The sequence below is a fragment of the Prinia subflava genome, chromosome 22 (assembly GCF_021018805.1).
Source record: "Prinia subflava isolate CZ2003 ecotype Zambia chromosome 22, Cam_Psub_1.2, whole genome shotgun sequence".
Taxonomy (NCBI): domain Eukaryota; kingdom Metazoa; phylum Chordata; class Aves; order Passeriformes; family Cisticolidae; genus Prinia; species Prinia subflava.
In genome coordinates, this window is record NC_086268.1 from 2,642,553 (window position 1) to 2,670,062 (window position 27,510).

The following is a 27,510-nucleotide window of genomic DNA, read 5'->3' on the forward strand; positions in this document are numbered from 1 at the left end:
CACTCACCAGAGCCATATGGGCAGCGACTCGCCCTATAAATCCCCTTATTGTGCTGTTTATCTCTGCAGATTGGCCACTGGCACGTCTCTGAAGGGCTCAGCATGGACAACAGGATCTTCTCCTCCAACATATCCGACAGCCTGTTCAACACCACGCTCATTGTCACCACCATCCTGGTAAGGGAGGGGGGCACTGTGTCTCTAACTCTTTCCAAGGTCTTTTAAGCACAAACTGTCCAATTAAGAAATGACACCTAAATTATTTTTACTTTTAACTCAATAACCACCCGTGGCCCGCAATGAGGACTTTTCTACCCAATTACAAAATGCCATACAGACCTGTGAAGAAGGTGAAAAAGAAGGACTGGCCTACACCTTAAACCCTGCATTTTGCTTTATTTATATTATTATATACTAAAGCCTTAAACTATAAGTTTTTCACCCTGTGATATCACACACTTTTACCAAAATTCCACACCCACAGTCCTGGTGCTGTCACTCAATTTTGGGAGCCTGTTCCACAGCCTCAGGTCAATGCAGTGTTTGCCTGGGGGTCAGTGCCTGCCAGCACAGAAAATCTGAAATTCTCGGTGCGCAGGGCTCCAGACCCTCCTGCTGCGTGCTGAGGGGACACCTCGGCTAAGATGGGAATGACAGCTGCCCAGTTTCACTGCAGGAAAACCCGTACTTAATGCTGAAGTGGAACCACCAGGAGCTGGAAGGCAACGACCGCTACGAGGGCTTCTGCGTGGACATGCTGAAGGAGCTGGCGGAGATCCTGCGCTTCAACTACAAAATCCACCTGGTCGGGGACGGCGTCTACGGCGTCCCCGAGGCCAACGGCACCTGGACGGGGATGGTTGGGGAGCTGATAGCTCGGGTAAGTGGATCAGCTGCTTTTTTTAACTCTGCTTGGCTGGGATTCACAGAATTAACAGAATCGCCAGGTTGGGAGAGACCTCCAGGATCATCGAGTCCAACCCAGCCCTAAAACCTCAACTAAACCACAGCACCAGTGCCACATCCAGGCTTTAAACCCATCCAGGGGTGGTGACTCCACCACCTCTTTCCAGGGAGGAAAGATCTGGCAGGAGCCTCGGATCCCTGCCTGGAGCCGCAGGGGATGGATTTGGACCTTTGCTCCTCTGCTCTGCAGAAGACAAATGACTCAGGGTCTCCTCTCCCACGGGGGGGGATTATCAGCAATCCACGTCACCATGGATTTGTCACCAGCTGGGAAAGTGGCTCTGGGCTCTCACGGGCACGTCAGTAATGACAAGGCAGAAATCAGTGAGGAAGCATTGGCTTAAACAGCGTCAATCCCACAGTTAGCTGTGGCTAAGCCTATTTTCCTAAGGATCTCAGAGCATTTTGTCAGCTCTATTTAAGCTTCAGGAAGCCTGGGAAGGATCACAGAGGAAAACAAAGAGCAGGGAGGAGGGTCCAGGCTGGCTGAGCCCAGGTGTACACAGAATTGTTGTCAAACCCGGCAAAATAATTCAGTTTTCAGCTTTACTGCTTTTCAGCAGCTCCACAGAGCAGAGCAGTGAAAAGATCTCAAGCCGTGCACTTCAAGGAAATAGGAAATGTTCTCCTCCAAAAGCAACACTGAGTTAAGCAGCTGAACTGAATCTGCCAGAACTTTTCTAGGCACAGAGGCTTCACTCTGTGGTTTATTGGGCACAGGGGAATTTGGTTGAAAGTTGTGCTTGAGGATTTTGGAGGTCTTTTCCATGATTCTGTGGTCATTAATGGTCTCTAGAAATGCCCACTGGCACCTTCTGCTTCTCCCCATGGTGCTCATCCCACTCCAGGAGTTTCAGGAGTGTTTGAGGTCACCTGGGACAACTCTTTGTCTGAAATAAGGGGGGATTTGGGGTTTTCTGAGGGTCACAGACAGGGCACTGAACAGACTGGAGACTCCCTGAGCTCTCCCTGTCTCCTGGGTCACCCTTCCCTGAGCAGTTGCTCTCAACGCCAGCTGAGATCCCACCTCCATCTGCTCTTTTAAAAGAGCTTCTGTGAGGCTGTTTGCAAATGCTCCAGGCTATTGGCATCGTTTTTATCCGTCCCTGTGTCTCTGTGTGTGTACACACACACAATTACACTCCTGCAACATTCCTTTGGGGAGGCAAGAGGGAAGGAGCCGACAGCAGCATCTGATCAAAGGAAGGGAGCAGCCATCAAACTTTTGGCCTGCTAACCTTGGCAGTGCCTCTTCATTAAATGGGACCTTCTGGAGGGTTGTTTTTCTCCAAAATGAAGTGTTTTAACTTCATCCTCACACAGAAACTGTTTGTTTCTTCTGCAGCTTGAGCCTTATCCAGGAGGATTTTTTACTTCTGCTTCTGCAGGGCAGAGCTGTCAGAGCCTGTGAGGCTTGATCACAAATTGGGGAAGAGAAACAGCTTTGTCTCTTGTTCTCCTTATATCCCTGAGAGTTTTTATAATGGTGTCAGCAAGTTTTTGATCAGTCCCAGGGACTGGGCTCAGGTCAGCCAGGGCAGAGCTGTGCGTGCCTGCTGTTGTGTTTATTCAGGGCTGCCTGGGGTGTTGTTTTTTGAGGGCATTTCACTGCCCAAAGGGCTCCTGTCCATCCTGGACAGTCAATCCCCAAGGGAGTTTATCCTTGATTCCAGCCCCTTGTTCACCCCTGTCCCATGGGATCCACCAGATCTTGTGTTGGGCACACATTTTCCTCTTTTGGTGGATTTATCCCTGGACATTCTGCCCCTTTAGGACAAAAAGGGATCAAGTTGGGGTGCAAGCCTCTCACAAAAGTTCCAAATCCTTCCCCAAAGTGAAAGCTCTGCCTCGGTCCAGCACAGTGTCATTGTAGGAAAATAATTCCCCCTTGATCCTGATCAGCCGTGAGAAAATAAGGTTTGACTCACTCATGGTGCAGGACCAAAAGGTCACAGAATTATCCAGCTCCATGCAATGCCTCCCCTGTAATCCCTCTGTGGCACGGAATCTCCTCAGAGCAACTCTGGCCTATTTGGGAGAAAATGTTTCATTTTATTGCTTCCAAATTAACCAGCTATTGATTTATTCTTCGGTGCTGGGAATTCCATTAGAGCTAATTGTGCACCCTGATATGATTGAGCAGGATGCTGTACAAACATAAATCTGCTGTTGACCCAAATTCAGCAGCACATATCTTCCTGACCTGCTCACAAAACAGGCTGGGAGGTGAAGAACAGGGGGACTGGGATGGCTTGGGAACAGTTTGGGATCAGCTCATGGGGGCTTGGCTTGGGAGAAATCACTTAGAAGGAGTCAGAATCACAAAATGATGATTTAGTTTCAACTCCCTTTACACCTTCCACTATCCCAGGGTGCTCCAAGCCTCATCCAGCCTGGCCTTGGACATCCCCAGGGATGGGGCAGCCTCAGCTTCTCTGGGAATTCCATCCCAGCCCCTCACCACCCTCACAGGGAGGAATTCCTTCCCAATCTCCTTCAGTTCGAAGCCTCTCCCCCTTGTCCTGTCGCTCCAGTCCCTGATGAAGAGTCCTTCAAGCCCATTCTGTAGTGAAAGATGTCACAAAGGCAGAAAAGCCTGGGCTAATTTGTCCCTCTGAGCATGCAGGGCAGGGAGATTGAGCACCCTGCTCATTGCTGCAGTGAGCAGGGCAGTAAAGCCACTCTCCCTGTCAGCCTTCCTGGCTCTGGCACAGACAAACAAACAGGGGAGAGCAGCAAATCTTCCCGTCCCCTCCTTTCTGGCATCAGAGACTTAAAGGGCACTTGGGCTGGAAGAATTACACGCTGCTCCTTGCCACTGCAGTGCAGTTCTGGCTCTGAGTCCCTGATGGTGCCTGCTCTTCCCCTTCTCTCTCTCCCCAGCACATCCTTGAGATGAAATGGATTCTCTGGCGTGGCACAATCCAAGGGATGTATTTTCACAGCACCACGACAGCCTTAGCCTTGTCCCACCGTGCCTGGCTTGAACGTGGCCAGGATCAGTGGTGAATAAAGCTCTTTTCTAAGTGAGGGACAGGGAGTTGTCCATCTTGTCCACCCTCAGGAGCAGCAACACCAAGAACAGGAAAGCCCTTAAAGCTTTGGGGCGTTGTTTTTTCTTGCCTTCAGCTGCTCCAAAGCTGGGGAATGGCGGGAAAGGGAAAGGAGAGGGAAAACTCTCCAGCACTCACAGTGGGTGTTGGTGTGTGGAGAGAAAAGCTGTGTGTGGGTGCAGGGAGGGGCTGTTTGCAGGGGCACCAGGAGAAGCGAGGGGCCCTGGGTGGCTGTGCAAACAGGGGACGGGCAGAGGGGTCTGCAGAGCTGCTGGAAAATCAAACACAGCGTGGGGAGGGTGGGGTGAGCCTCGCTGCTGTCCCTGCGTGCTTTGGGTCCCCGTTCGTGGTGCTTCACCTCAGCTGGCTCTGCCACGGGCAGGGTGAACACCTGGCTCAGGCTTTGTCCTCCCACCCACAGAGAGAGGCCAGGTGAGGCAGGATGGGCGACGGCAGGCTGGAGGCTGACACCTGCACTGGGTCCTGGCCACCCCACCCTGACCGTGGCTCGCAGGGAGAGCTGCGGCCTCCAGGGTTTTCAGGCTGTCACTTCTGATATGGCAGAAAACACAGACTTGTCCTTAAAAACACCCCAGACACCTGTTTGGAGTGACCCTGCTGCCTTTAAATGCAGGAATAGGAGTCTGAGCATCACGGGAACCTCTGAGCAGCAGAGAACCTCTGGGGATCATCCTGAGAGAGCAGGGTCACTCCAGCTGGGTGGGGTCCATGGGGCAGACACACAGTGCTGGAGCTGCTGTGTCTGCAGTGGTGGGAACTGAGGCTTCAGCAGCTATTTCACCTTTCTGGGAGGCTTTTCAAGCACAGGGACAGTGTAGAAGAAGAGTTTGCTGCCCCTGGTTGTGCTATCAGAGCTCCCTGGGCAGCACTGGTGACAACGCCGCTGTCACAAGCACCCAGGGGATGTGGCATCCAAGGAGCTGCTCCAGCCAGGGACTCCTGCTCCTGGAGAAGATGCCAGCCCTGAGCTCCCAGAGCTGTCCTGCCTTGTTTTCCAGGTGTTTGACACAGCCCCAACCCCAAGGCTGGCTCTGCTGGCAGCTTCTCCCTGCGCTGTGTCCCCTGGCAGAGGTCTGGGGATCTCAGTGGGGCTGGAGCTGGGCTCTTCTCCCGGCTGCTTTCTGCCATCCCATGCCGTGGGAGGCTTCTCTGGGATCCTCTCCGGGCTGGGGCTGACGTCAGGGCCCATTCATCACCATTAGCTCCGAGCTGAGCCCTGTCAGAGGGGGCGGATGCCGCCTCTGGACTGGCAGTCCCTGCAATTTGCTCCTGAAGGATGCTTCATTGTTGTTCCTCCTCGGGAGCCCGGCTCAGCCCCCGTGTTTAATGTCCTTTCCAGAGCCCTGATGCAGGCAGAGCCCACGGGGATGCCAGGTAGGGTGCTGGTGCTGGCAGCTTTTGTCTGGCACGTTTCCTCTCCCCTAGCGAGGCTCTGGCCTTGTTTGGGCGGTGTTTTGTCGAGAGAAGTGGCTATCTCCACTCCCAAAAAGCTCTGGCTCTTTTTCTAAGCCTATTTCATGCTGACATTTATAGCTGCAACTGTGCTGGCGGGATGAAAACCAACCCCTCTTCCCCCCATCCTTTGCCTCTTGTTTTTCCCTCTCCCCAGAGCCCAGTTGTGGACAGAGTGCAGGGGCACAAGGCAAAATCCATTTCTCCTCCCCCAGGGCATCCCTCAGGCCCTAAAATCCCAACACCTACCTGTGCTCAGGTGGGGGAGGCTGGAGAGAGCTCAGGTTTGCAGAGCTCCTCTGTAGCTCCTCTGTGGCTCAATGCATCAGGAGAAGTTTTGCCAGGGAGCAGAGCTGAAAGCATGAAATGGATGAAATTCAGGCAGAGAATTCTTTGCATGCCATTCCCAGATCAAAGTTTCGTGCTATCAGAGATCAGCTCTTAACTGGCATGACTGAGCCTGCAGAGAGGAGAGAGTGATGAGGAGCTGGAGCTCTGCTGCAGAAAGTTCTGCACCTCTGATGTGGCAAAAGTCCTGAAAAGATAGCAGGGAATGAGCAGAAGGAAATCACTCTGATGGAATGGCAGGACCCTCTGGAGATGGGAGAAGGGAGCTGGGCACAAAACCCGAGTGCCCAGGGTAGCTGTGCTGTGTCTGTGCTCTGTGGACAAGGGGAGGGGGATGGATTTTCTCTGGGTTTTGTGTGGGGAAGAGCATTTCAAGATGCTGCTGCTGATTCAGCAGCACCAGGATGATCAGGGAACAGCCAGGATGTTGTTTCTCCCTGGAGAATGGTCAGGACCCCAAAGCTGGGCAAACCCTGAGATGCTGCTGCTCCTCTAACAGCACCTTTATATTAAGGATATATAGGATAGGAATGAAAATTCCCTGAAAGCTTAGGCATGAAATGCTTTTGGCGTGGCATTTTACCTTCTGTTTTAGGCTGTGACTTTGCTGGTGGAATTGTGTTCAGTTTGGAGAACTGGGAGAAGAATTCCATTGTCAGGCTAAGCTGTATCCTCACCAGGGGCTTTGCTGGGAGAGCTCTCCCCGGGACAATGGCACCTACAAACCTTTTAAGTAGAGACAAGAGAGGTTTAGGAAGCTTTAGGCTTTTCTCTTAGATAAAATTCTCCACATGCCACGTTCCAGAGATGAACTGATCCCATTTCAGTAATCTGCTGGTGTTTACACAGGGCTCAACTGCTCGCACACCACGTTGGGATTATTGGTGTCTTTTAAAAAGCCTGTGGGTAAATGTCTGGCTATGCAGAAATTCTCCTCAGCTCATCATTCATTCCAGCCTGAACCTCACAGGAATCTGGGAGAGCTGCTTGGAGACAATTGCAAAAACTGAGCAGGTCCAAGCAGCCCTGGGAAGTGTCACCTCCTCTGTGACCCCTTCTGGGCTCGTGGGTCACCTTCCCTTTCTTTCTTTCCTGTTTCCAGCAGTGCTGCTCTTCCCTGCCTTCCCCAGAACCTCTGTCAGGCCTGGTGGTGCCTTGGCTTCTGCACAGACCTTGTCAAATTTAGGGACAAAAAGTGCAAATGGCTTTTCTTCCCCCCTGCCTCCCCATCTTCTCTTTTTCCACATGCATAATCATCTTCCTGCAAAGCACAGAAACAAATGGATAAGGGAGTGGAGGTTTCATTTTTACAGAAAGCAATTACAGACATTAAAAGAGCTAAAGTAATAAAAATAATATTTAAAATTCAAATCCCTTATCTATATTACAAGGGTATTAACATGGGAAAAAGTTATTTTTATTTTTTTCTCCCCATAATCTCATTTGCTTTGCAAGTCAATCTGCAAACTTTAATGCCAGCCCTCTGAATTTTATTTTATTTTTATTTGGAGACTGATCTGCAATTCTGGAGGTCTGGGTTTGGCAGGTTTGTGAACTCCATGGCTCAGGGGTGAGGATGCAGCTTTGTCACCTACCTGTGGTGCTTGTTTGTACCAGAAGGGACAGCTGTGTTCCACAGGGAAGGGGGAAGTTGTATTTTCTATAGATTAATATAATATTTATTGGTTTATGGCTCCAGGTTTTAATGCATTAAATGAATAAAAATGGCAAATGGGCTGTGAGCACTCAGGGGAAGGAGCTGCTCCTGCCTGAAAGGGAAGGAAAAATGGAGAAAAGGAAGGAAAAATGGAGAAAAGGAAGGAAAAATGGAGAAAAGGAAGGAAAAATGGGGAAATGGGAGGAAAAATGGGGAAAGGGAAGGAGAAATGGAGATAGGGAAGGAAAAATGGGGAAAGAGAAGAAAAATGGAGACAGAGAAGGAAAAATGGTAAGAAGGAAGGAAAAATGGTGAAAGGGAAGGAAAAATGGTGAAAGGTAAGGAAAAATGGGGAAAGAGGACGAAAAATGGGGAAAGGGGAGGAAAAATGGGGAAAGAGAAGAAAAAATGGGGAAAGGGGAGGAAAAATGATGAAAAAGGAAGGAAAATGGAGGAAAAAAGGAAAAATGGGGAAAGGGAAGGAGAAATGGGGAAAGGGAAGGAAAAATGGGGAAAGAAAGGGAAAGAAAAATGGGGAAAGGGAAGGAAAAATGGGGAAAGAGAAGGGAAAATGGGGAGAATGCCCCAGAGCACAGGGTGGGCTGAACTTTGGGGTGAGTTTGAGCAGGGCTGGTGCGGAACCCACCCAGGAGAGCGATGTGGGAACAGTGCAAAGCTCTGCTGTCCCCACAGCACTGTCCCAGAAAGGTGGGACATCCCCCTGCAGGGACAGTGTCCTGTGTGTCCCCAGGCTTGCAGCTTTCCCGGGATTCTGACCTTTTCCCTTTTCCCTCCTCCCCAGAAAGCCGATCTGGCTGTGGCGGGGCTGACGATCACGGCGGAGCGGGAGAAGGTGATTGATTTCTCCAAGCCCTTCATGACTCTGGGAATTAGCATTCTCTACCGAGTTCACATGGTAAGAGCCTGATTTTAGAGCCATTTATGTCCCTCCATTATTTGCATGCAAACCTGCCTGGTTAGAGGAGAATAATGAACGGCTCATAAAAATATTTTGGTTTCTTATTTAAACGCAAATGCGCTCGGCCTTTATTTCCTGCTTTTCTCCGTCTCTCTGCTGCGTGTCAGGATTGGTGAATTCCATTCCTATCCAACCCCCAGCCCTTGGGCTTCTCTCCCCACTCCTCCCAGGGCACACAATGGGTTTTTTGGCATGGTGGGGGCTACAGGATGGTTTTAGAGTGGCTTGAAGTGGTTTTAGGTGGCTTTAAGTGGCTTTAAGGCCACTGGGTGAGGTGTGCTGAGGGCAGGCTTGGCTGGAGGATGCAGCAGCGTGGCTGGGTGGCCCCACAATTGCAGGAATTTGGCTTGGAGTCACCATCCAGTTGGATTTAAGCTGGCTGGGAGGCTGATCCGGGGTATCTGTGGTGTTGGGGGCATTCCTGATGTCAGCTTTGCTCTCTTGCTGCCTTGTCCCACCTGAGAATCGCATCAGGAAGGGATCCTGGGTTGCTTTCTTTGCTGTCAGCTCCTGGGAGTGCTCTCCAGGCAGATCAGCCCTCTGCTTTCCCAGCCCCAGGGGGAAATGTCCCTCCTGGGGTGCCCAGGGCTGAGCTCACAGCCCTGCCTGGCCTCTGCCTCTCTGCTCTCAGCCCCCCTCATTTGTTCACCCTGAACAGCAGCAGCCCCTGCAGCCCAGGGAAAGCTCCTTCATCTCAGCACATTGCAGAATCACAGGATCCTGGAATGGTTTGGGTTGAAAGGACCCCAAAGTTTATCCCATGGGCAGGGACACCTTCCCTATCCCAGGCTGCTCCAAGCCCTGTCCAGCCTGGCCTTGGACACTGCCAGGAGTGGGGCAAAATTTTTTTCTGTGTCAAAAGAACCGGGAATGTTCCCAAGGGATTTGTGTGTGCAAGACTGTACACGGTGTAGTGCCTTTGCTTAGCCAAACTTGTCTTAAATTCTCATAAATCCTCTTCTCTTTGCATCCTCCATTGTTTTACCTTCTCCCTGAAGCTTGGGAGAGGCCAAATTTCCCCCAGTTACTCCCAAATTCCCAGTGGCACAGGAGCCAAGCTCCTTCTGCAGCCTCTCTTCCCCTTGTGCATTTTGGAAACGCTCTCTGCACGGGTGGTGAGTGTGCTGTGAGTGACAGTGCTTTGCTTTCTGTCAGCCCAACAATAGCAGCCAAAAGGAGAAAAAAAAACCACCATTCAAGCTGCCTCTCCCAGCCCCCTCTCCACCCTGTTAAGGATGCAGCGTTGGGGATGAACAGAAACAAATTCACGCATCTATCTCGGTGCTGAGTGGCTCCTGCCAAGAGCAAACAAGTAATTAAAATCTAGTTAAAATTCTGCTGCCTCTGGTACGTGCAGAATTTGGGATCGATGGTTTAACTGATCACAAAAAAAAAAAAAAAAAAGAAATTAATAAAGGGGGGTTGACTTTTCTAGCTCCTGGAAGTCAAATGGAATTGTCCCTTCCCCACCACGGTTGGGTTTTCACATCAGCTGCTGCCTTGTGGAGCCAGGACCTTTTTCTGCCTCTGTCTCCTAGGATTAAAATCAGATTGGGTGATTAAATACTGTGTTGTATCAGGAAGGAATTCTTCCCTGTGAGGGTGGGGAGGCCCTGGAATAGATTTCCCAGAGAAGCTGAGGCTGCCCCATCCCTGGAAGCTTCCAAGGCCAGGTTGGACAGAGCTCTGAGCAACCTGGGACAGGGAAAACCTGAGAGCTGTGTGGCAATTTCACTTCTCAAACTGGTAAATATTTGTCAAACCAGACAGTTCTGGTTCTCCTTTAAGGATGTGGCTTGCAGAGCAGCCCCACAGCCTTCTTCTCCCCACCCCAAAAACCACCTCTGCAATGTCAAAAATTGCAGCTGACGTCTGCTAATCACAGCTCGGATGAGATGGAGCCTAATAAATAACCACAAATGAGCCTCTTCCTCACCGAGGAGTTGTCTCCACGTCCTGGGCTCCTCCGAATGCGATGACATTTTATTTTCATTTCCATCTAGCTCCAGTGGCAAGTGATTTCTCACCCCTTTCTCCTCCCCACGCCGCCAACCCAGCCACCACCGAGCCTGTGCCTCTTATCACACATAACCAAATATGGCAGCTTTAACCAGGGCTGTCATTTTTCTCAATTTCACTGCTTGTGATACAATCAAGGCTGGATTTCTGACACGGGAACTCTTAACAGGCTTCCTGACTCGCAGGCTGCTGAGAGAAAATTCTTGCTTGGGTTTCCTAGGTGCCCGTTCTGCCCTGGCAGGGGATGTGGGGATGGCAGGAGGGGGATGAGGAGCCCTGAGCGGTCCCTGGGTTTGGCAGGGGGCTGGAATCAGACCCAGGGTCGTTTCTGCACGGAGGGATAAATCAGGATTATTTGTGTCTTACACATCTTTGCTCACATCCTGCCTCTGTGGCAGGGAATGAGGGACTAGAGATGATTCTGGCTCCTCAGCCCTGAAAGTCCTTCCCTTCAAAATGAGGAAATGGAGTTTGGGAGAGTGAGTGCACAGCAAGTGAGCTGAGGCTTGAAGTGTTTCGACTTGATTGCTGCAGAGGACACGAAATGGCAGGGATGGATGGAAAACTCCTTCATTCCAGCCAGAGGAGGCTTGAGAGGGGCTGAGAGGAGCTGAGCCCCCTCCTGACAGCTCTGCCAGCACAAATCCCTCCCCACCAGAGCAGGGTGGGAGCAACTGCTGGCCCCAGGACCATGGAATGCACTGAGGAGGGATCTGGATCTGCTCCTGGATTATCTGGGATAATCTGCCCTGGTTATCCTGGGATGTGGCCTGGTTGGATGCCCTGCAGTTGTACCGAGCACACATCAGCATTTCTGCCTCTCCAGGCTCTATTCTTGCTTTCCCTCTGACTTCCAGAGGCAGAGAGAGTTCTCTGACTCCTTTTTTAGGGGAAACACTTGTGAGAAATGACATGGATGGAGCTGACTGGGGTCCCTCCAGACTCTGCGTGTGCAGGGCAGCGAGTTCTGAAAACAAATCCAGGGCTGTCCTCTCCTTCCCAAATGTCCCCCTTGTCCAAGTTCTTCAGTCACCTCTGTCTTCCCAGAAAACTGCTGCTCACTGGCTGGAAAAACGAAGATTTCCAAGAACAACTTAGGAGCAGGGTAAATTAATCTCTCCCACTTCCATCTGAGGATTTGCAGGAGGCCTTCATCAATTATTGGACATTTTGAACATATCTATTCCAGGAAAAATAGCTCTTCCAATTAACAAAGCTCTATTGGGACTGTCTAAAAATATCTGACAGACTCCAGATATTGTCATTCCCATCTTCAAAACAGACAGATAAGAGAGAGTTTGTGCCCTCCGTGGGAACAGAATATCTTTATTCTTACCCACAACTGTGAATGAAAAGAATATGTCCCAGCAGCCTGGAAATGACTGGAGCTGAAAAGAACCAGAACTACTACAACTGTAAAGTCACAGGAGAGATTCATTGCCAAGCTGGAGACTCAAAGCTTCCAACGCAATTTCCTTAATGAGAGTAATTTATTGACAAACTGCCCCAGAAATATAAAGAAGACATCAAGGCCTTAATTGCAGAAAGGAACTTTGTCACGGGAGCGTCTCGCAGGGGGAGGCTCAGCCGAGGCTGTGCCAGGGGCTGTGAGCTCCCTGCCAGCTCTGGGATGCCAGGGAGGAGCATTCCCTGCCCTGCCTGGGGTCATTCCCAGCTCCAGGAGCTCCAGCTCGCTCGGCAGCCTGTGCCCTTCACACCCTGCAGCTTCATTTCATCCTTGAGCGTGCAGACACCTGCAGGAATCAAGAGTTCCTGAGCCAGGCTAGCTCCTGAGGAAGGAGGGAGGCAGGGTTTGAGGGCATCCAGGAGAGCCAGGAAGGGTCTCAAGGTTATCTTTCCCTGAGATTCTCTTTGGGGTTGGTGTTCCCCAAGGTGCTCAGGGTTCCCCCAGGGTTGCTGTTCCCTGGGAGTTTCCCCTGGGTTGCTGTTCCCAGAGTTAATCAGGTTTTCAGTCTTCTCTTTGCCCTGGGTGTTTCACACCAGAGGCAGAGACGACAAGCTGAGTCCCCAGTGCACATTTCCAAGGTTGTTTATTCTTCATTATCTCAGTTCTGTCCCAGCTCTGCCAGGCCTCCCTGGCAGGGAACCTGATCTCAGTTCTTGTCCAGCTCTGCAAGGCGTCCCCAGCAGAGCAGGACACGCGGGGGACTGGGCGGCTCAGAGAGCCCCACACCTTATGTACAGTACCCCTGACCCAACCACTGTCCACAATGAACTTTTTATTTACAAAATTGTACCAATGCCTACTGCCTATGCTAACATGTCAGTTCTACTCTAAACCAATCCTTGAGACCCAACTCAGCAGAAAATGGGGGACGAGAGCAAGAACAAGGAGCACAGGGGCCACTCCCCAATTCCTCCATCCTGTCTCTTCAACCCCATCTACTGAGAATCCCAGATTCTACATTTACATTCGATGATAAACTAAATACTGCTTATTTTGAATTCTCCCAGCTTGTGATTCTTCACACACTGTGGGCATTCACTGCCATGGCAGGGATCAGAGGCAGTGCCCTCCTGGGCTCTGTGTGAGGCTGCCTGAGCCCCTTGGACAGTTCCCAGACCCCCTGCCCGGTCTCCAAACCCTCCAGGGTGGCCAGAGGGATGTTCTAGACTCCAGCAGAAGGGGAGAGCTTTGGCAGGGCCACCCTTTGGCAGTGCCACCCTTTGGCAGGGCCACCCTTGGGTGTGCATCCCCTGGCTGGGGTCAGTGGGAGGGCAGAGGGAGCACCTGCAGGGCTGGAGGTGCTCTGGCCTCTCTGGGTTAGGGAGAGGAGCCCCAAAGGGCTCTCCTGGAAGTGGGGGTCCCTCGGGATGCTGGGGCTGCAGCTTCCTGCAGTTTCCGTGGCTCTGAAAGCTTGGAAAAGCAGAATTGCAGCAGGAACTGACCAAAAATGGGGAAAGGACACAAGGAATTGGTGTCTTCCACTGCTTGTAGCTCACCTGTTTGTAGGAGATCACCTGGAACAGAAGAGCGGCATTGCTTTAAAGAGGTCTAGAATTAAACCCAGGAGAACCTAAACTTTTTCTTGGGAATTGACCTAAAATTAATCTGAGAACCTGAGCTTTCCTTAGGAATTGACTTAAAGCTAATCAGAGAACCTGAACTTTTCCTTGGGAATTGACTTAATCTGAGAACGGATGCAGAACCACTGATCCTCAACTCATCCACTTGCTAAAAGCCTTAACAAGCCAGGTTCTCTAAAAATCCTCATCCCAGAATGGTTTGGCTCGGAAGGGACCTCAAAGACCCTTTAGTTCCAACCCCCCAGCCACAGGCAGGGACAGTGCAGGTCCCAAAATCTTGTCCTGAAGGACACAGGGACAGGTTGTTGTGGTGTGCTGGGTTTTTCCTTCGTGCAGGGTTTGCTGGGGAAGGTTCCTGACACGTTACAGGTTCCCAGATGGTGACTGGAGCTGAGGATTTCACAGGCTCCTGGATATTTTTAGCAGAGGAAGATTTTTGTGCAACAACTGTTGCCTTTTCTAGCAACAACTCGAGTCTACAGGAGAACTGCTGAGACCTTGTGAAATTCAGGTTTTGCATAACATTCGGTAGTAAAACAGCGAGGTTTGGATGGAAATGGAATTTAAAATGCTGGTCTAAGTCTGGGGAAGGGAAAAAAAAGCCTTTGCAAAGCTCTGACTCGTAGGAAGCTTCCCAGTTACAGGTGCTGGGGAAGCTTGGAGCTGTTTTAGGACTGGATTTGTGGTTTGGGACAGAAAATAGAGGGTTCTGTGAGCTATGGGATCGTGTCCCTTGTCCCTGTGCTAACTCGGGTGTGCTTGAGCTGCTCTTTCCTTTCTGAGGAGCTGCTTCCACAGAGCTGGCGGTGACAGGAGAAATCCACTGAAAATGGGAGGTGTTTGGCTTTTGAGAAACTTCTCCAAAAAAATTAATCTCCCCCTTTGCACAAATTTCGTGATGTTTGACGATTTTCTGGTGGTGGCAGCATCCTTGTGAAAGTTTAAAATGCTCTGGGAGAAGATCAACCTGCTTTTTCTAGCAGTGAAGCCTTATTTTTTTCAAGGAAAGGTGGTTTGCTGAAGGAAAAAAACAGGAAATTCTGACGCATCCTGGAGGTAAAAATATCCTGTTCCCTGAGATAAATGTAATAATTTTATTGGGGTTTTTGTAAAAGGAGAAACATTTCAAGGCCAGAGTGAGAAAAGTTTTGAAAACATTTAATTATTTTTTTTCCTCTTGCTTCACAATTATATTTCCTACCCTGTGAGCTCAGGTGGAGCCCCCTCTGCCCAGTTAAGTGTGGGGTGGACAAGGATGGGGGACCCCCCTCAGGAGTGAGGGTGCAGCAAACCCTGCCAGGGAGGGGGCAGAACACTGTGATTGCCTCATTTATTTTCTCTCAACTCACCTCTTTCTTTGCCTGGAGGAACAAAAATGGCTAGAAAAACAGATTTAGGGGATGAATCCAGTGGGGAGGTGCTGCAGGTGTCAGTCATTTGTTGGGTCGCTTGTTTGCCCTGCAAGGCTGCTCCAAAGCCTGGTTTATCCCCTTTCTCCCTTTTATTTCTCTTTTCCTATTTATTCCTCTTTCTCCCATTTATCCCCCTTCTCCTTTTTATTCCTATTTCTCTCATTTATGTCCCTTCTCCCATTTTTATCCTATTTGCCCTATTTATTCCCTTTCTCCCATTTTTATCCTATTTGCCCAATTTATCCCCTTTCTCCCATTTATCCCTCTTCTACTGTTTATCCCTTTTCTCCCATTTATTCCCTTTGCCCTATTTCTCCTCCTGCCATTTATTTTCCTTTCTCTCATTTATCCCCTTTGCCCCATTTGCCCTATTTCTCCCATTTCTCCCCCTTTTCCCATTTATTTCTCTTTCTTCCATTTATCCCCTTTGCCCCATTTCTTCTCCTTCTCCCACTTATTTCTCCCATTTCTCCCATTTCTCCCCCTTCTCTCATTTATTTCCCTTTCTCCCATTTATCCCCTTTGCTCCCTTTGCCCCCTTTGCCCCATTCCTCCCATTTCTCCCATTTCTCCCATTTCCCTCCCTTCTTCCATTTATTTCCTTTTCTCCCATTTATCCCCTTTACCCTATTTCTCCCATTTCTCCCCCTTTTCCCATTTATTTCTCTTTCTTCCATTTATCCCCTTTGCCCCATTTCTCCTCCTTCTCTCACTTATTTCTCTTTCTTCCATTTCTCCCCTTTGCCCCATTTCTCCCATTTCTCCCATTTCTCCCATTTCTCCCATTTCTCCCATTTCTCCCATTTCTCTCCCTTCTCCCATTTATTTTCCTTTCTCCCATTTCTCCCCTTTGCCCCATTTCTCCCATTTCTCCCTTTCTCCCATTTACCCAGGGCAGGTGCGTTCCCTCGCGCCCTTCCAGAACCATCCTCACCTCTCCAAAACCCAACCAGCTCCAACTCCTCCTTTGCTTTTCCACCCCCAGGGCCGCAGACCCGGCTATTTCTCCTTCCTGGACCCCTTTTCTCCCGGCGTCTGGCTCTTCATGCTGCTCGCCTACCTGGCTGTCAGCTGTGTCCTCTTCCTGGTGGCTCGGTAATGTCGCGGTGCCTTTCCCTTCCTCGCGGTGCCACCTAGTGTCACTCTCACACCCGCGGAGAGGGGACACCCAGGGGGACACGGGGACATCCTCTGCCCCCCCAGGTCACCGGGATGGGCTGGCAAGAGGCGTCCCAGCCCTCTGCCAGCTGGGCACTGAGGTTTGTCCCCGTGTCCCCATGGTGGGATGGCCTTCACGCCCTGGTTCGGGATGTGTTTGGCCACAGTGGTGCCCAGAGCTGGGTGGGAGAAGGTTTTGGGGAAGGTTTTGGTGCTGTTTAAATGCTCCCTGCAGATTTTTTCTTACCCCTTGGCCCAAGCAGGGAGGGTGGAGGCTGTTAGGGACCTGCAAATCCATTCCGAGGTGTCAACATGAATTCCACCAGTGATGCCTGGCTCCCCTGTGCACCCCAGTTTGTGGAGGAAAGGAAAGTCCATGAAAATCTTTGAGCAGCTGATGTGCAGAGCCTCGCTCGGCACCTCTCAGCTCCTTTCCCCTATGATTAATTTAAATCAGTCTCAAAATACCCCGTTGAGTGCTCTCCTGCAGCGTGGCCCCGTTGGAGCTCTGGGCTCCAGTGCTGCTCCCCCTGCCCTCCCAACACCCCTGGAGGGGCTGTGACAGGCAGGGTGGAGCTGTGTCCTGGCCCTGTGTGCCAGAGGCTGCTCAGGGCTCCATGGCTCTTCTGGGACCCTCTTGATGCCCAACTCTCATTACCCAAATCGGAGCTGCGCTGTCACCGGCTCCCTCAGCATGGCTGAAGTTGTCACCCTGACAGGGCTTTAATGGGTTCTTCAAATGCTGTTACAGCCTCAGAAACGCAGGCCTGGAGAAACCATTGAATTATGCAGAGCTGGTGCCTCTTTAGCCCCTTCCTCATGTTTTAAAAATGATCTTCCAAAAGGTGCCTTTACCCGGCTCCCCACTGGAGAGGGAGCTTTGGCTGCTGCTCCCTGCCTTGCTCAGCAGGAAGGAGCTTTTGACCCTGTGAGCTGCAGACTCTCCCAGAGCACTGGGGTTTGCTGCCAGTGCTCGATCAGCCATGGAAAGTCTGCAGGAAATAACCTCCTCCTCCTCCTCCCTGGCACCACAGTGAGAGAGGAGAGGCAGGCATCAAAATAACCCCCTCATTCTGGCTAAATGCGATGTGAGCTGGCACAGCCCTGCAGCTGTTCTGGCAATAGCCCCAAAATGACCCTCCCAGGCCCCAGCTTTCTTAGCTAGAGCAACGTGATGAAGTGCAGCACATCAATTAGCAGACTTTCCTAGCAACCAGGGAGCTGGGGACTGGAAACAGCAAAGAAGAGAGAGAGAGGTGCAGTCACAGCAGTGACAGGCTGTCAGATATTTCCTGTTCCCACCTCTGTCCTGTCCCTGAAGGATGGGATGCTCTGAAACACCAGCACTCAGCTTCCAACTCCACCTCAGACCTTCCCAGAGCAAGCCTTTGCACCAACACAGTTTTTCTTGATGGTTTAGTGCAGTCAGAGCTCACACACTTCGCTTTGAACTTCCCATCAGTGCTCGGGCTCCGGCAGGGAGCACAGCCAAAGATGTTTGATTTCTACTTCCCATCAAGTCCCTGCATATCTGGAGTTCCTGCTGTGCTGTGAATCTGCACACAGGGCTGCAGGATGCACGCAGAGCTGCCCAGAGCAGAGCCTCTCAAAGTTTTTTTGCAAATCTTTACAAGAAAGCCTCTGGCTCCTGAGTCTTAGAGCAAACGTTTCACACAGCTCTGAGCCCTGGGCATCAACTGACAGCAAAGCATTTCCTCCTCAGAAAACTCAGCCTCCAGGAGAGCTGCAGCTTCACAGCTTTTCTCTCTTTTTTGTTGTTTTTAAAGTGTCCCATTTCCCAGCGCATTCCCTGAGCTCCCCGTTTCTTGTCCTTTCAGGCTGACTCCATACGAGTGGTACAGCCCCCACCCCTGCTCCCAAGGTCGATGCAACCTCCTGGTGAACCAGTACTCCCTGGGGAACTCGCTGTGGTTCCCGGTGGGGGGGTTCATGCAGCAGGGCTCCACCATCGCCCCCCAGGCTCTGTCCACGCGCTGCGTCAGCGGGGTCTGGTAAGGAGGGCAGCCCTTCCTCTCAGGAAGGTTCCTCTGGGCAGAAGCGGGAGTGGAGGAGGAATTTCTTCATGGGAAGGGTGGTGGGACACTGGGAGGGGCTGCCCAGGGAGGTGGTGGAGGTGTTTGAGGATGGCTGGATGTGGTGCTCACTTGTGTGAGGATTGATGGCTTTGGAGGGATTTTGCAGCCTCTGACAGATTCAGGGTCAGAAATCCGCAAGATTTGGGATCTGAGATTTGGGATCTGGGATTCTGAGGGGCAAAGTGTGGGGATGGAGAGCAGATTCCCTGAGGGAAACCACATCTCCTCCTCCCCGTCCCAGGTGGGCGTTCACCTTGATCATCATCTCCTCCTACACGGCCAACCTGGCGGCCTTCCTGACCGTGCAGCGCATGGACGTCCCCATCGAGTCCGTGGATGACCTCGCTGACCAGACAACCATCGAGTACGGCACCATCCACGGCGGCTCCAGCATGACCTTCTTCCAAGTAAACCTCGTTCTTCGTCTGCCTGGGCGGGCAGGGGGTGCACAGGACACCCCTCAATCAGATTTGGGTGTCCCCTCAGCCTGCTGTGCCCGTGTCACTCCAGTTGGCTGGCACGGAGGGGACCTCTGGAGAGATCCCTGCACAGGGTGGGGATGATGGGATGAATGGTGGGAGAGGCATTGGTGGATCACAGAAGGGAATTTGACCAGGAGGTCAAATTTTTATAGATCTCCACATGGTTTCAGCCTTTATTTGGGGTAAGCAAAAAAAACCATTTGCACAGCCCAGGCAGGCTCACAAAAGTCAAAGTGCTGGAGCCTGTATGAGGTCAGTGGCACTGAAATAAATCGAGTGTATGTTAAGTTATGTGGGCCATTTAGCCCAATTTAATTTTTATCTTCCCTGCTCTGCTCAGAAGGGAGATAAATGAGTGAATCTTTTCTGCAGTGCTCTGAACACACAAAGAACTGCTTGAGGATTTTTTATTTATTTATTACTTGTTGAAATTCCAAAAGGAGAGGAATCTTGTTCTAACTCTTTCCCCCCCACTCTGAGTCTGAACTGAATTTGGAAGGCTGGGAAATCTCTGGAGTCAGCCTGAGCTTTTCAGCCCAACTTTATGCTCTTCAGGGGTATGGAAAAGAGCTACTTCTAAGCCAAACTTTACATCTCAAATGAGCTGAGCAGAGCCTAAGTGAGTGAGGTGGTTGTATACGAAGGGCTCACTTGAGGAAAGCTTTCACGTTTAAACCCCTGACTGTGTCTCTGCACTGCCTGGCATTGAGGAAATCAGAGGGAAAATGAGGAAAAGAGGGGTTTGTCCCATTTGTGGTGCTTTAAGCTGTGTTGGGATCCGTTTGCCTCAGGTGTAAGGATGGGGAGGTTAAAGTGGTGATGGAAACTGCCTCCATCTCCCCTCCCTTCCCGGGTGCACCAAGGAATGTCTGTCCCCTCCTGAGGCACCTTGTCCCGGCAGTGCTTCTGCTGACACTGACACACAGTTTAAAGTTTAAAAATGCAGCGAATTGGGACCAACACCCTCCCCTGCTCATCTGTCTCCTGCCCAAGTGGCTGCACCCAGAGGACAGAGCTGGACAGACGAGGACAGGAACTGGGTCAGCAGCAGATTCCCTCAGGCTCTCCAGCATCGCTCGCCAGCCACAGCAAACGAGCCCTTGACAGTGTGAAAATCCTCGTGTGGAGCAGGGTGTGTTTATATTCAGTCCTGGTGCGAGCAGGTTTCACTCTCTGCTCAGCACAGGCAAGAGAGATTAATCATTCTCAGCTTTCTTTCCATTGGACCAAGGTGGTTCAGCCACTGGCAATCTCTAAAGATTTGGGGCTGGCTGAGCTTTAGTTTATTGTAATCAATGACAAAAAAACCCCACAGTTCTTTCCAGCAAGCACTTCAACTTGCCTCACAGGGGGGTGAACTAAATTTGGGTAACTTTTTGAATAAAATTTGGGAGCAAGAATCTCCAGAGAGCTTTTGTGCTGCCCCCAGCCCTCAGTGCTCTCTTCAGGGTGCTGGAGTCTGGCTCTGGCACTCAGGAACTGTTGGGACAATGTTTGAGGGATGGTCAGTACAGTGTCAGCTCTAAAGGGAGCTCCCAGAGGTTTCAGTCAGCCAAGCAGGAGCTGTTTCTTCCAGCTTTTTTGTGTGTTTTTGATGCATGGTTACTGAAATTATGATTTTTTTCTAAAATTGAATTTACACAAAGATTTTTTGCCAGATCCTGTTGGATTTGGGGCATTTCATGCCCAGCTTTTCCAACAGACTCCCAATACATTTGGACCTCTTTGAGATAAACGAAGATGAGGCATCAAAATCCTTTCTGCATCTGAAACCCGATTTGATTCTCCTCTCCATTGTGGCTTTTCTACTGTGGCGACTGATTTGAGGGGTTTAATTTTCGGCCTCTAATTGACCCCAAATCTCCTCCCTGAGGTGTTCCTGCCTCTTTCCTCCCCGCAGAACTCCCGCTACCAGACGTACCAGCGGATGTGGAATTACATGTACTCCAAGCAGCCCAGCGTCTTCGTGAAGAGCACGGAGGAAGGGATCGCGCGCGTGCTGAACTCCAACTACGCCTTCCTGCTGGAGTCCACCATGAACGAGTATTATCGGCAGCGCAATTGCAACCTCACGCAGGTCGGGGGCCTTCTGGACACCAAGGGCTACGGGATTGGCATGCCCGTCGGTAGGCAGTGAAGAACAATTCTAGTCCTTCTCAGCTGTCGGCAGAGGACCGGAGCGTTCCAAAGGCTGCGCCGGCTCTAAAAGCCAACGTTGCATCTCACGGCTCTGCCCAGGGTCCTTTTTATTCCTTACCTGTTGCCCAGAGCCAGATGTGAGACCCTGCTCTGGTCCAGAGCCAGATATGAGACCCTGCTCTGGCCCAGAGCTAGATGTGAGACCCTGCTCTGGCCCAGAGCCAGATGTGAGACCCTGCTCTGGCCCAGAGCCAGATATGAGACCCTGCTCTGGTCCAGAGCCAGATATGAGACCCTGCTCTGGCCCAGAGCCAGATGTGAGACCCTGCTCTGGCCCAGAGCCGTGTGAGACGCGACCGCGGCTCTTTCAATAATTCGTGTGAAAGATGTCTCAAAATTGCTGCTTGTTTTCTGCTCTTTGCTGTTTCCTTCCCCCGCCGGTGTTTGTGCATCGTTCTGTGCTCCTTGTTTCAATCCCAGAAGTGATGTCAAAGTAATGCTGTGGCAACTCTGGTAGTTTTTAGCAGGAATGTTTAACAGCTGGTGGTTCTTGAAACTGCAGGCCAGAGAGCTGGGTGATTCAGGGGCTCCTCATCAGGTTTAACAAATGCAGGGGCTTTGTCTTTCAAATGTATGAGCTCACAAGAGAAGATCACCACTAAATAAGGGTTTAGTCGTTGTTATTCCATTCGAGCTGATCTTTTGGACAGCCTTGTCCTGACCTTTAAGCCCTGGCATTTAGCAACACAAAGTTGAGGAGGATTACATAAGGCCCCGTCACACAAACAGCCACTCTAGTTTAGGGAACATGGGTAAGCTTGTAAAATCACAGCAACCTGATCAAAGTGAGTACAAATCCCTACCTTCAGGGCTAAATTTGTTCTGACATTGTCTTGTTAAACAGTGAAACCGTAGCAGATAAGAGGAGCAGAAAGCTGCTGGCTGGGACAATAGTGCAGAGTTACTGGGAGAAGCACAGTCTTTCCCATGGCCCTTCCTCAGGATCTCTGTGGCACACAAGGATTTCTTGTACTAGACAAGGATCTCTGGTAGCAGCCAAGCTCCATGCCCAGCACAGGACTGAGCTCCTCCAACATGGACATTTTGGCTTCCATGATCCTTGGGCTCCTTCCAACTCAGGATTTCTATTCCGTGGCCAGTTTGAGGGAAGGAGCGCTAGAACAAGGTTGAACTGGAGGTGGAATGACAGGAGAGGGGCCTCCATGGTCTGCAGGAGCAGGATACTGAACTGCTCATCCAAAAGCCAAAGCTCCCCTTGTCAGGGACCTGCTGCAGTGGCCTGTGTGGCTCCTGGTGGCCAGGTAAAGTCACCTCCTGCGAGTGACACAAGCCAGGTGACATTCCCAGGGGGGTGGCTGCAGCTTTCCATGGCTCACATGGACTGACAGCCCCTCCAAGCCACCCAGAGAGGAGCTGTGGTAGCTGGGCAGGATGATGATGGGGGGAGGATGATGATGATGGGGAGGAAGGCGGGGCCCTACCACGTCCCTCTCGGCGTTGCAGGCTCCGTGTTCCGTGATGAGTTCGACCTGGCCATCCTCCAGCTGCAGGAGAACAACCGCCTGGAAATCCTGAAGCGCAAGTGGTGGGAGGGAGGGAAGTGCCCCAAAGAGGAGGACCACAGAGCCAAAGGTAAGCCCTGCACTCCCAAGGGACCAGGCACAGAAACATCCTGCCCAGATGAGCACCCAGCTGCATTGTCTGCCAGGTTTTCTGCCTGGAAATCACTTTTTCCCCTTCTCCTGACCCGAGATTCCTTCCTTCACAATTCAAGGAGAAAGCCAAACAGCTCCGCCGTGCCTCACGCTGTGTGTTTTTGCCTGGGGCAGAGATAGCGGGAACAACCAAATGACAAATATTGGAGGCATATGGAGGGTAAATTAGCTTCTAATGAATGTCTGGGAAAATGGATGGCTGAAGGGATCAAACCAAAATCCTGAGTTCCTTGAAGGGAGATGGATCTCCACCACAGGCCCGCTGGTTAATGGCTCCAAGTGAAAGCGTCTTTTAAACAGCCAGGGGAAGGGACACAAGGACTTTATTAGTACATTTGTAAACTGAGGAGCAAATTCTTTTGGGTAATGCTATGCAAATTGCCATAAAAGCCACCACATTAGGCTGATGTCCCAGCATGAGAGCAGTTGCCAGCTTAACACAGTTGCTGCATTTTTTAGTTTTGGCAGCAGCCCTTTCCTCAGCAAGTGTTTTCTGCGATGCCAGCAGGCCCCTCGGTTAAAAGCACAGCCTCGTGACCTTTGTGAGAGCAGAGCAAAGAGCCAAGCCAGGTGTGGGGAAGCTCTTTTGGGGTTTTGACCTTGCAGCAGGTGTAGGTGTGTGTGTCTGTGCAGTTCCTGCCAGGACCCTGTGGGGCTGGGAGGTGATGCTCACTTTGGGGCAGTGCTGCTCTGCAGACAACCCCAGTTATTTAACTCCAGGCTGAAGGTGTAAAACATCAGGTCATCGCTATTAAAGGAGTTAATTTTGGAGGTGGGAAGGTTTTTTTTTTCTGCATGGACTGTGCCAAAGGCAACTCTAAGGTGGAACCTAGGCTGGGGGCTGTTTTGAGAGGGCTTTGGAAGCTGGGCTGTTTCTGGCACTACCCAGCACAATCTGTGACCCTGGGCAAGTTTTTTCTGGTTTGTTCCCTATACCATGGCTCACTTCCTGAGTCTGGGAGGTGAGGAAGGCTGTAGCTGTATGGAGAAAGGAAATATCTCTCAGTGAGCTTGGGTGTCTGAGGTGGCACCCAGACTGAATGACAGGAGGATGTAGAGAGAGGTACAAACCCTAAATCCACACTTGTGAGGTGCTGGTGGGAGTGGATGGCCTTTACCTTTGGGTCTGAATTGTAATTCCGGGCTGTTTTTCCTGCCTTGCCATTGCTGTGGAAGCACCTCTGCAAAAGTCTCTGATTTACAGACTCCCTGCGTTGTTCTGGGGGTGGTGCCAAAAGAACGACGGAGGAGGAGGCAGAAATGTGACCTGCTAAGTTTCAGAACAAAACAGGTCAGCGATTTACAAGGATTTTGGTGAGGTTTTATGTCTAAAAGCCACGCCGAGATCAAGTCAATAAATCATCGATTCTTGCATTTTGATTTAATGCTACAGGAGGGAGAGGAAGATTTTTATAGATGTTCTTGTTGAGTAATGGCCTCGCACAGCCAACCCAGGGCAGAGCACGTGTGTTTTATTAATCAATCCAATCAGGGACCCAAAGCAAACACAGGAGAGAGGAACCAGACCCCAGGACAGCACATGGTGAGGTCAGCTCATCCCACAGGCAGATGGAGGCACAGTTTTGGGGACCAGGGCAGTGGTGGCAAGTGAAGTGATGGCCTCAGCACGTGGAACGCTCAGGTTTTTAAGGAATGGATTTTCCTTCAGCTGGTGAACTTTCTGGAATGCAGGCTGGGTAGGCATGGTGGTCATCCCATAGGAAGCGAGCTGTCCGAGGGAGGTGGGATGAGTTGTCCATGGCTGTTTCCTCCTCATGGGCCAGGAGTGCTGGGCAGAGACACCCAACCCACAGCCAGGTACCCCTGGGTGGCACGGACCCCATTTTGTCATCCTGAAGTGTGACACAGCATCCTGCTCTTGTCTGGAGCCTCTCCTTTCCCACTGCAGTCCAAGCAGCCGGAATCATTTTCCTGCAGCACTTTGTGCTGCAATCAAAGGAGCTTTTCCTGCTGCCAGCTTCCCTTAAAGCCCTTCCCTGTCTCCTTTATCTCTGCTCCTTTAACAGCCTTGCTCCTCTTCCTTTGCAAGTTCAAAGGCACTGGGTGAATAATTTGCAGGGATTAATGTGCCCCGTTGATCCGGCGTTTTTCCCCTCCTGATTTCCGTCTGTCCACAAATTGCTTTGTGCTTCCCTCCAACGTTCTGGCTGTTTATCTGCAAAATCATCATTTCTGAGAAGGCATCTTCGATCCTGCAGTTATTGCAAGTCACTCACTTGGGCCATCTGAGTCATGCAGGAGCTATTAATAGGACACTGCTGGCTCCGTGGTTTTGGTCCCTGGCTGGGCGTCTACAGTGCCAACAAAACAGCAAAACCTGGGGGTTCTGTGCAGTGATACTTGAGATTTATGATGTGTCTGCCTCTCCAGAGTGTCTCTCCTGTTTTATTGTAGGCTTGGGAATGGAGAACATTGGTGGAATCTTCGTGGTGCTCATCTGTGGCTTAATCGTAGCAATTTTTATGGCAATGCTGGAATTTTTGTGGAGCCTTCGACACTCTGAACAGTCAGAGGTAGGACCTGGCAGTGTCCTGAGGGGACAGGGTGTGTTTATTGCTGTCTGTGGGGTGCCCCAGAGCAAATCACACACCCAGGCTGAGGAGCAATCCCAGCCAGGACACCCCAAACACAGGAACAGGCTTGGTCCTTTGGGCAGGGTCTGAAATGCATGAGCCTCTCGTGCACTCCTACTCAGGGCGAGGCTGGAGAGATGCTCCAGGGGCTTTCAGAGGGATCAAAGGTGTGTACAACATCCAGGCGCCTTTCCTGGAGATGGGATTTGTACCTGCAGCATGTCTGGATCTTGTGCTGATCTGGGGGTGAAGAACAAAGTGGGGGTTTCTGATGAAAGGCAGAGTTGGGTTAAAATCAAGCGTAGGTGTCTGAGCATTGATGTTAAAAACCAGCAGCACTGAGTCCATAAAAATTTGATGTCAGGATCATATCACAGAATCTTAAAATGGCCTGGGTTGGAAGAGACCTTAAAGCTCATCCAGTTTCACCCCTGCCACAGTCAGGGACACCTCCCACTATCCCAGGTCCCTCCAAGCCCTCACCATCCCAGCACCCCTGAGGGACTCAGAGCTTGTGAAGGTGAGCAGGACTATTGAAATTCTCCCTGAGCCAGATGTTTTTAGCTCCACAAGGGTTCAATACACTCTGAGGGTGTCCAGCAGCCTCCCAGAAATCACTTAAAATAACTTGTGACACAGCATGAGGGAATGTGTCTTGAAAAAGCAAAAGGTTTTAATTAAAGAAGAAAATAACACACAAAACAAAAGAAGAAAAAGCCAGGCACAATGTAAGGACAGGTCCCACACACCTGCTACAACACATCAAAAATGTGCCCAGAAGCCTGGTGCTCTTCCTTAAGTATTGAACGATTTAGGTGGGTTTTTTGGCAAATAGACCAATAGAAAATAGCTCTATTTTGTCTAAAACATTTCTGAGGAACAGCTAAAGAGCCCTATCAGTGTTTTTATCTTGACCCCCAGCCAATTACAGCCAGGAGGGCATAAAAGTTTTTCTTTTAAAAGTCCTGGGGTGAAACCGAAACCCTTTTTTCCCAACATGGGAAACATCTGCTTGGTTTTTGGGGATACAACACCACACAGCAGGGCTCTGCTCTCCCCTGCAGGTGTCGGTGTGCCAAGAGATGGTGACGGAGCTGCGCAACATCATCCTGTGCAGGGACAGTTTCCACCCGCGCCGGCGGCGAGGCGCGCTGGTGCGGACTCGCCCCGCGGCGCCCGAGGAGCGCCGGGCGCGCAGCACCACCACGCTCAGCAACGGCAAGCTGTGCAGCGGGGGCGAGCCAGACCCCCTGGCACAAAGACTGGCCCAGGAGGCCGCGCTGGTAGCCCGTGGCTGCACCCACATCCGCGTGTGCCCCGAGTGCCGCCGCTTCCAGGGGCTGCGTGCGCGGCAGGCCGCGGGGTCACCGGCGCGCAGCGAGGAGAGCCTCGAGTGGGACAAGGCCACCAACAGCAGCGAGCCCGAGTAACGCCGGGGGCGTCGGGGTGGGGCGAGAGGGTCCTGTTCCATTTTACAGAACACGGACTTGTACCATGTCAACTCGTTTTTAAAGTCGATAGAGGTTACGCGGCTTCTCCAGAGCGAGGTGGACCTTGGGGTGGACACGGAGGTTGGGCTGAGGGTTGGGTGTCCAGCCCGGCAGGGAGGTCCTCAGGCTGGTGGGGGTCCAGAGGTTGTCTCTGGGAAGGAGGGGCGTGGTGGGGGGCTGGTGTAGCAGATATTGCCCACCCAGGGGCAGGAGGGCTTCCTGGAACTTCTCCCCCCTCTAAGGGCAGGAGGAAGGACGCTGGCGCTGCCTCTCCATCACTTACTGGGGGATGTTCTCCAAGGGCAGGGGTGGGATTTTTTATTTGCTGTGGGAAGGGAGGAGTCATTATTTTGGGTTTTTTTTCTTTTTTTTGGTTTAATTTGGGTATGTCAGGACCCAGTCTCCAAGGCACCAGGTGCTGAACTCTTTTCCAGGTGGGTTGAAGGGGGAAGGGGAGGATGGGCTGGGACACGCTCCCTGTGAGAAGCAGCATTTGCTGGAAGTCCATCTGAGGAGTTGTTAAAAGTACATATATAGAGAAATATATCTATACATAGATATATACACATATATATATATATATTAAAATGCCAAAAATCAGCCAAGCAACACAGTGAACTCAAAGAGGCCTTGAAACGCCTGGAATTTCAGGGGTTCTTTGTCTTTTGTTTCATTCTGGGGTTACCTTTTCTTTTCTTTTTTTTCTTTTTTTCCTTTCTGTTCTTGGGATGGGGTGTGGGGAGCCTTTTGAGGGAGGTGAGTGGGGAGCACTGGGGGAGGCTGCCCGTCCCCACCAGCTGAGGGAGGAGGTGTTGGGACCCCCAAAGTGTCCCTGGCTGTGCTCTGCACGCTCCTGCAGT

At 51.2% G+C, this 27,510-nt stretch overlaps 1 protein-coding gene across 2 annotated transcripts in view; it reads left to right on the forward strand.

Moving 5' to 3' along the window:
- The window catches only part of GRIK4 (glutamate ionotropic receptor kainate type subunit 4), a 121,632-nt gene extending 94,907 nt beyond the window's left edge, over positions 1-26,725 (forward strand). Inside the window, exons 10-19 of one of the 2 annotated variants that reach the window (XM_063417989.1) lie at positions 70-177; positions 677-880; positions 8,300-8,413; positions 15,941-16,050; positions 17,952-18,125; positions 18,451-18,616; positions 20,592-20,817; positions 22,355-22,483; positions 24,982-25,100; positions 26,225-26,725. In XM_063417989.1, the coding sequence (XP_063274059.1) occupies positions 70-177; positions 677-880; positions 8,300-8,413; positions 15,941-16,050; positions 17,952-18,125; positions 18,451-18,616; positions 20,592-20,817; positions 22,355-22,483; positions 24,982-25,100; positions 26,225-26,590 (1,716 nt within the window). In that variant the 3' untranslated portion in view covers positions 26,591-26,725. The remainder of the gene's footprint in view (positions 1-69; positions 178-676; positions 881-8,299; positions 8,414-15,940; positions 16,051-17,951; positions 18,126-18,450; positions 18,617-20,591; positions 20,818-22,354; positions 22,484-24,981; positions 25,101-26,224) is intronic. The other variant, XM_063417990.1, reaches the window with a different exon arrangement.
- Positions 26,726-27,510: the final 785 nt, after the last annotated feature.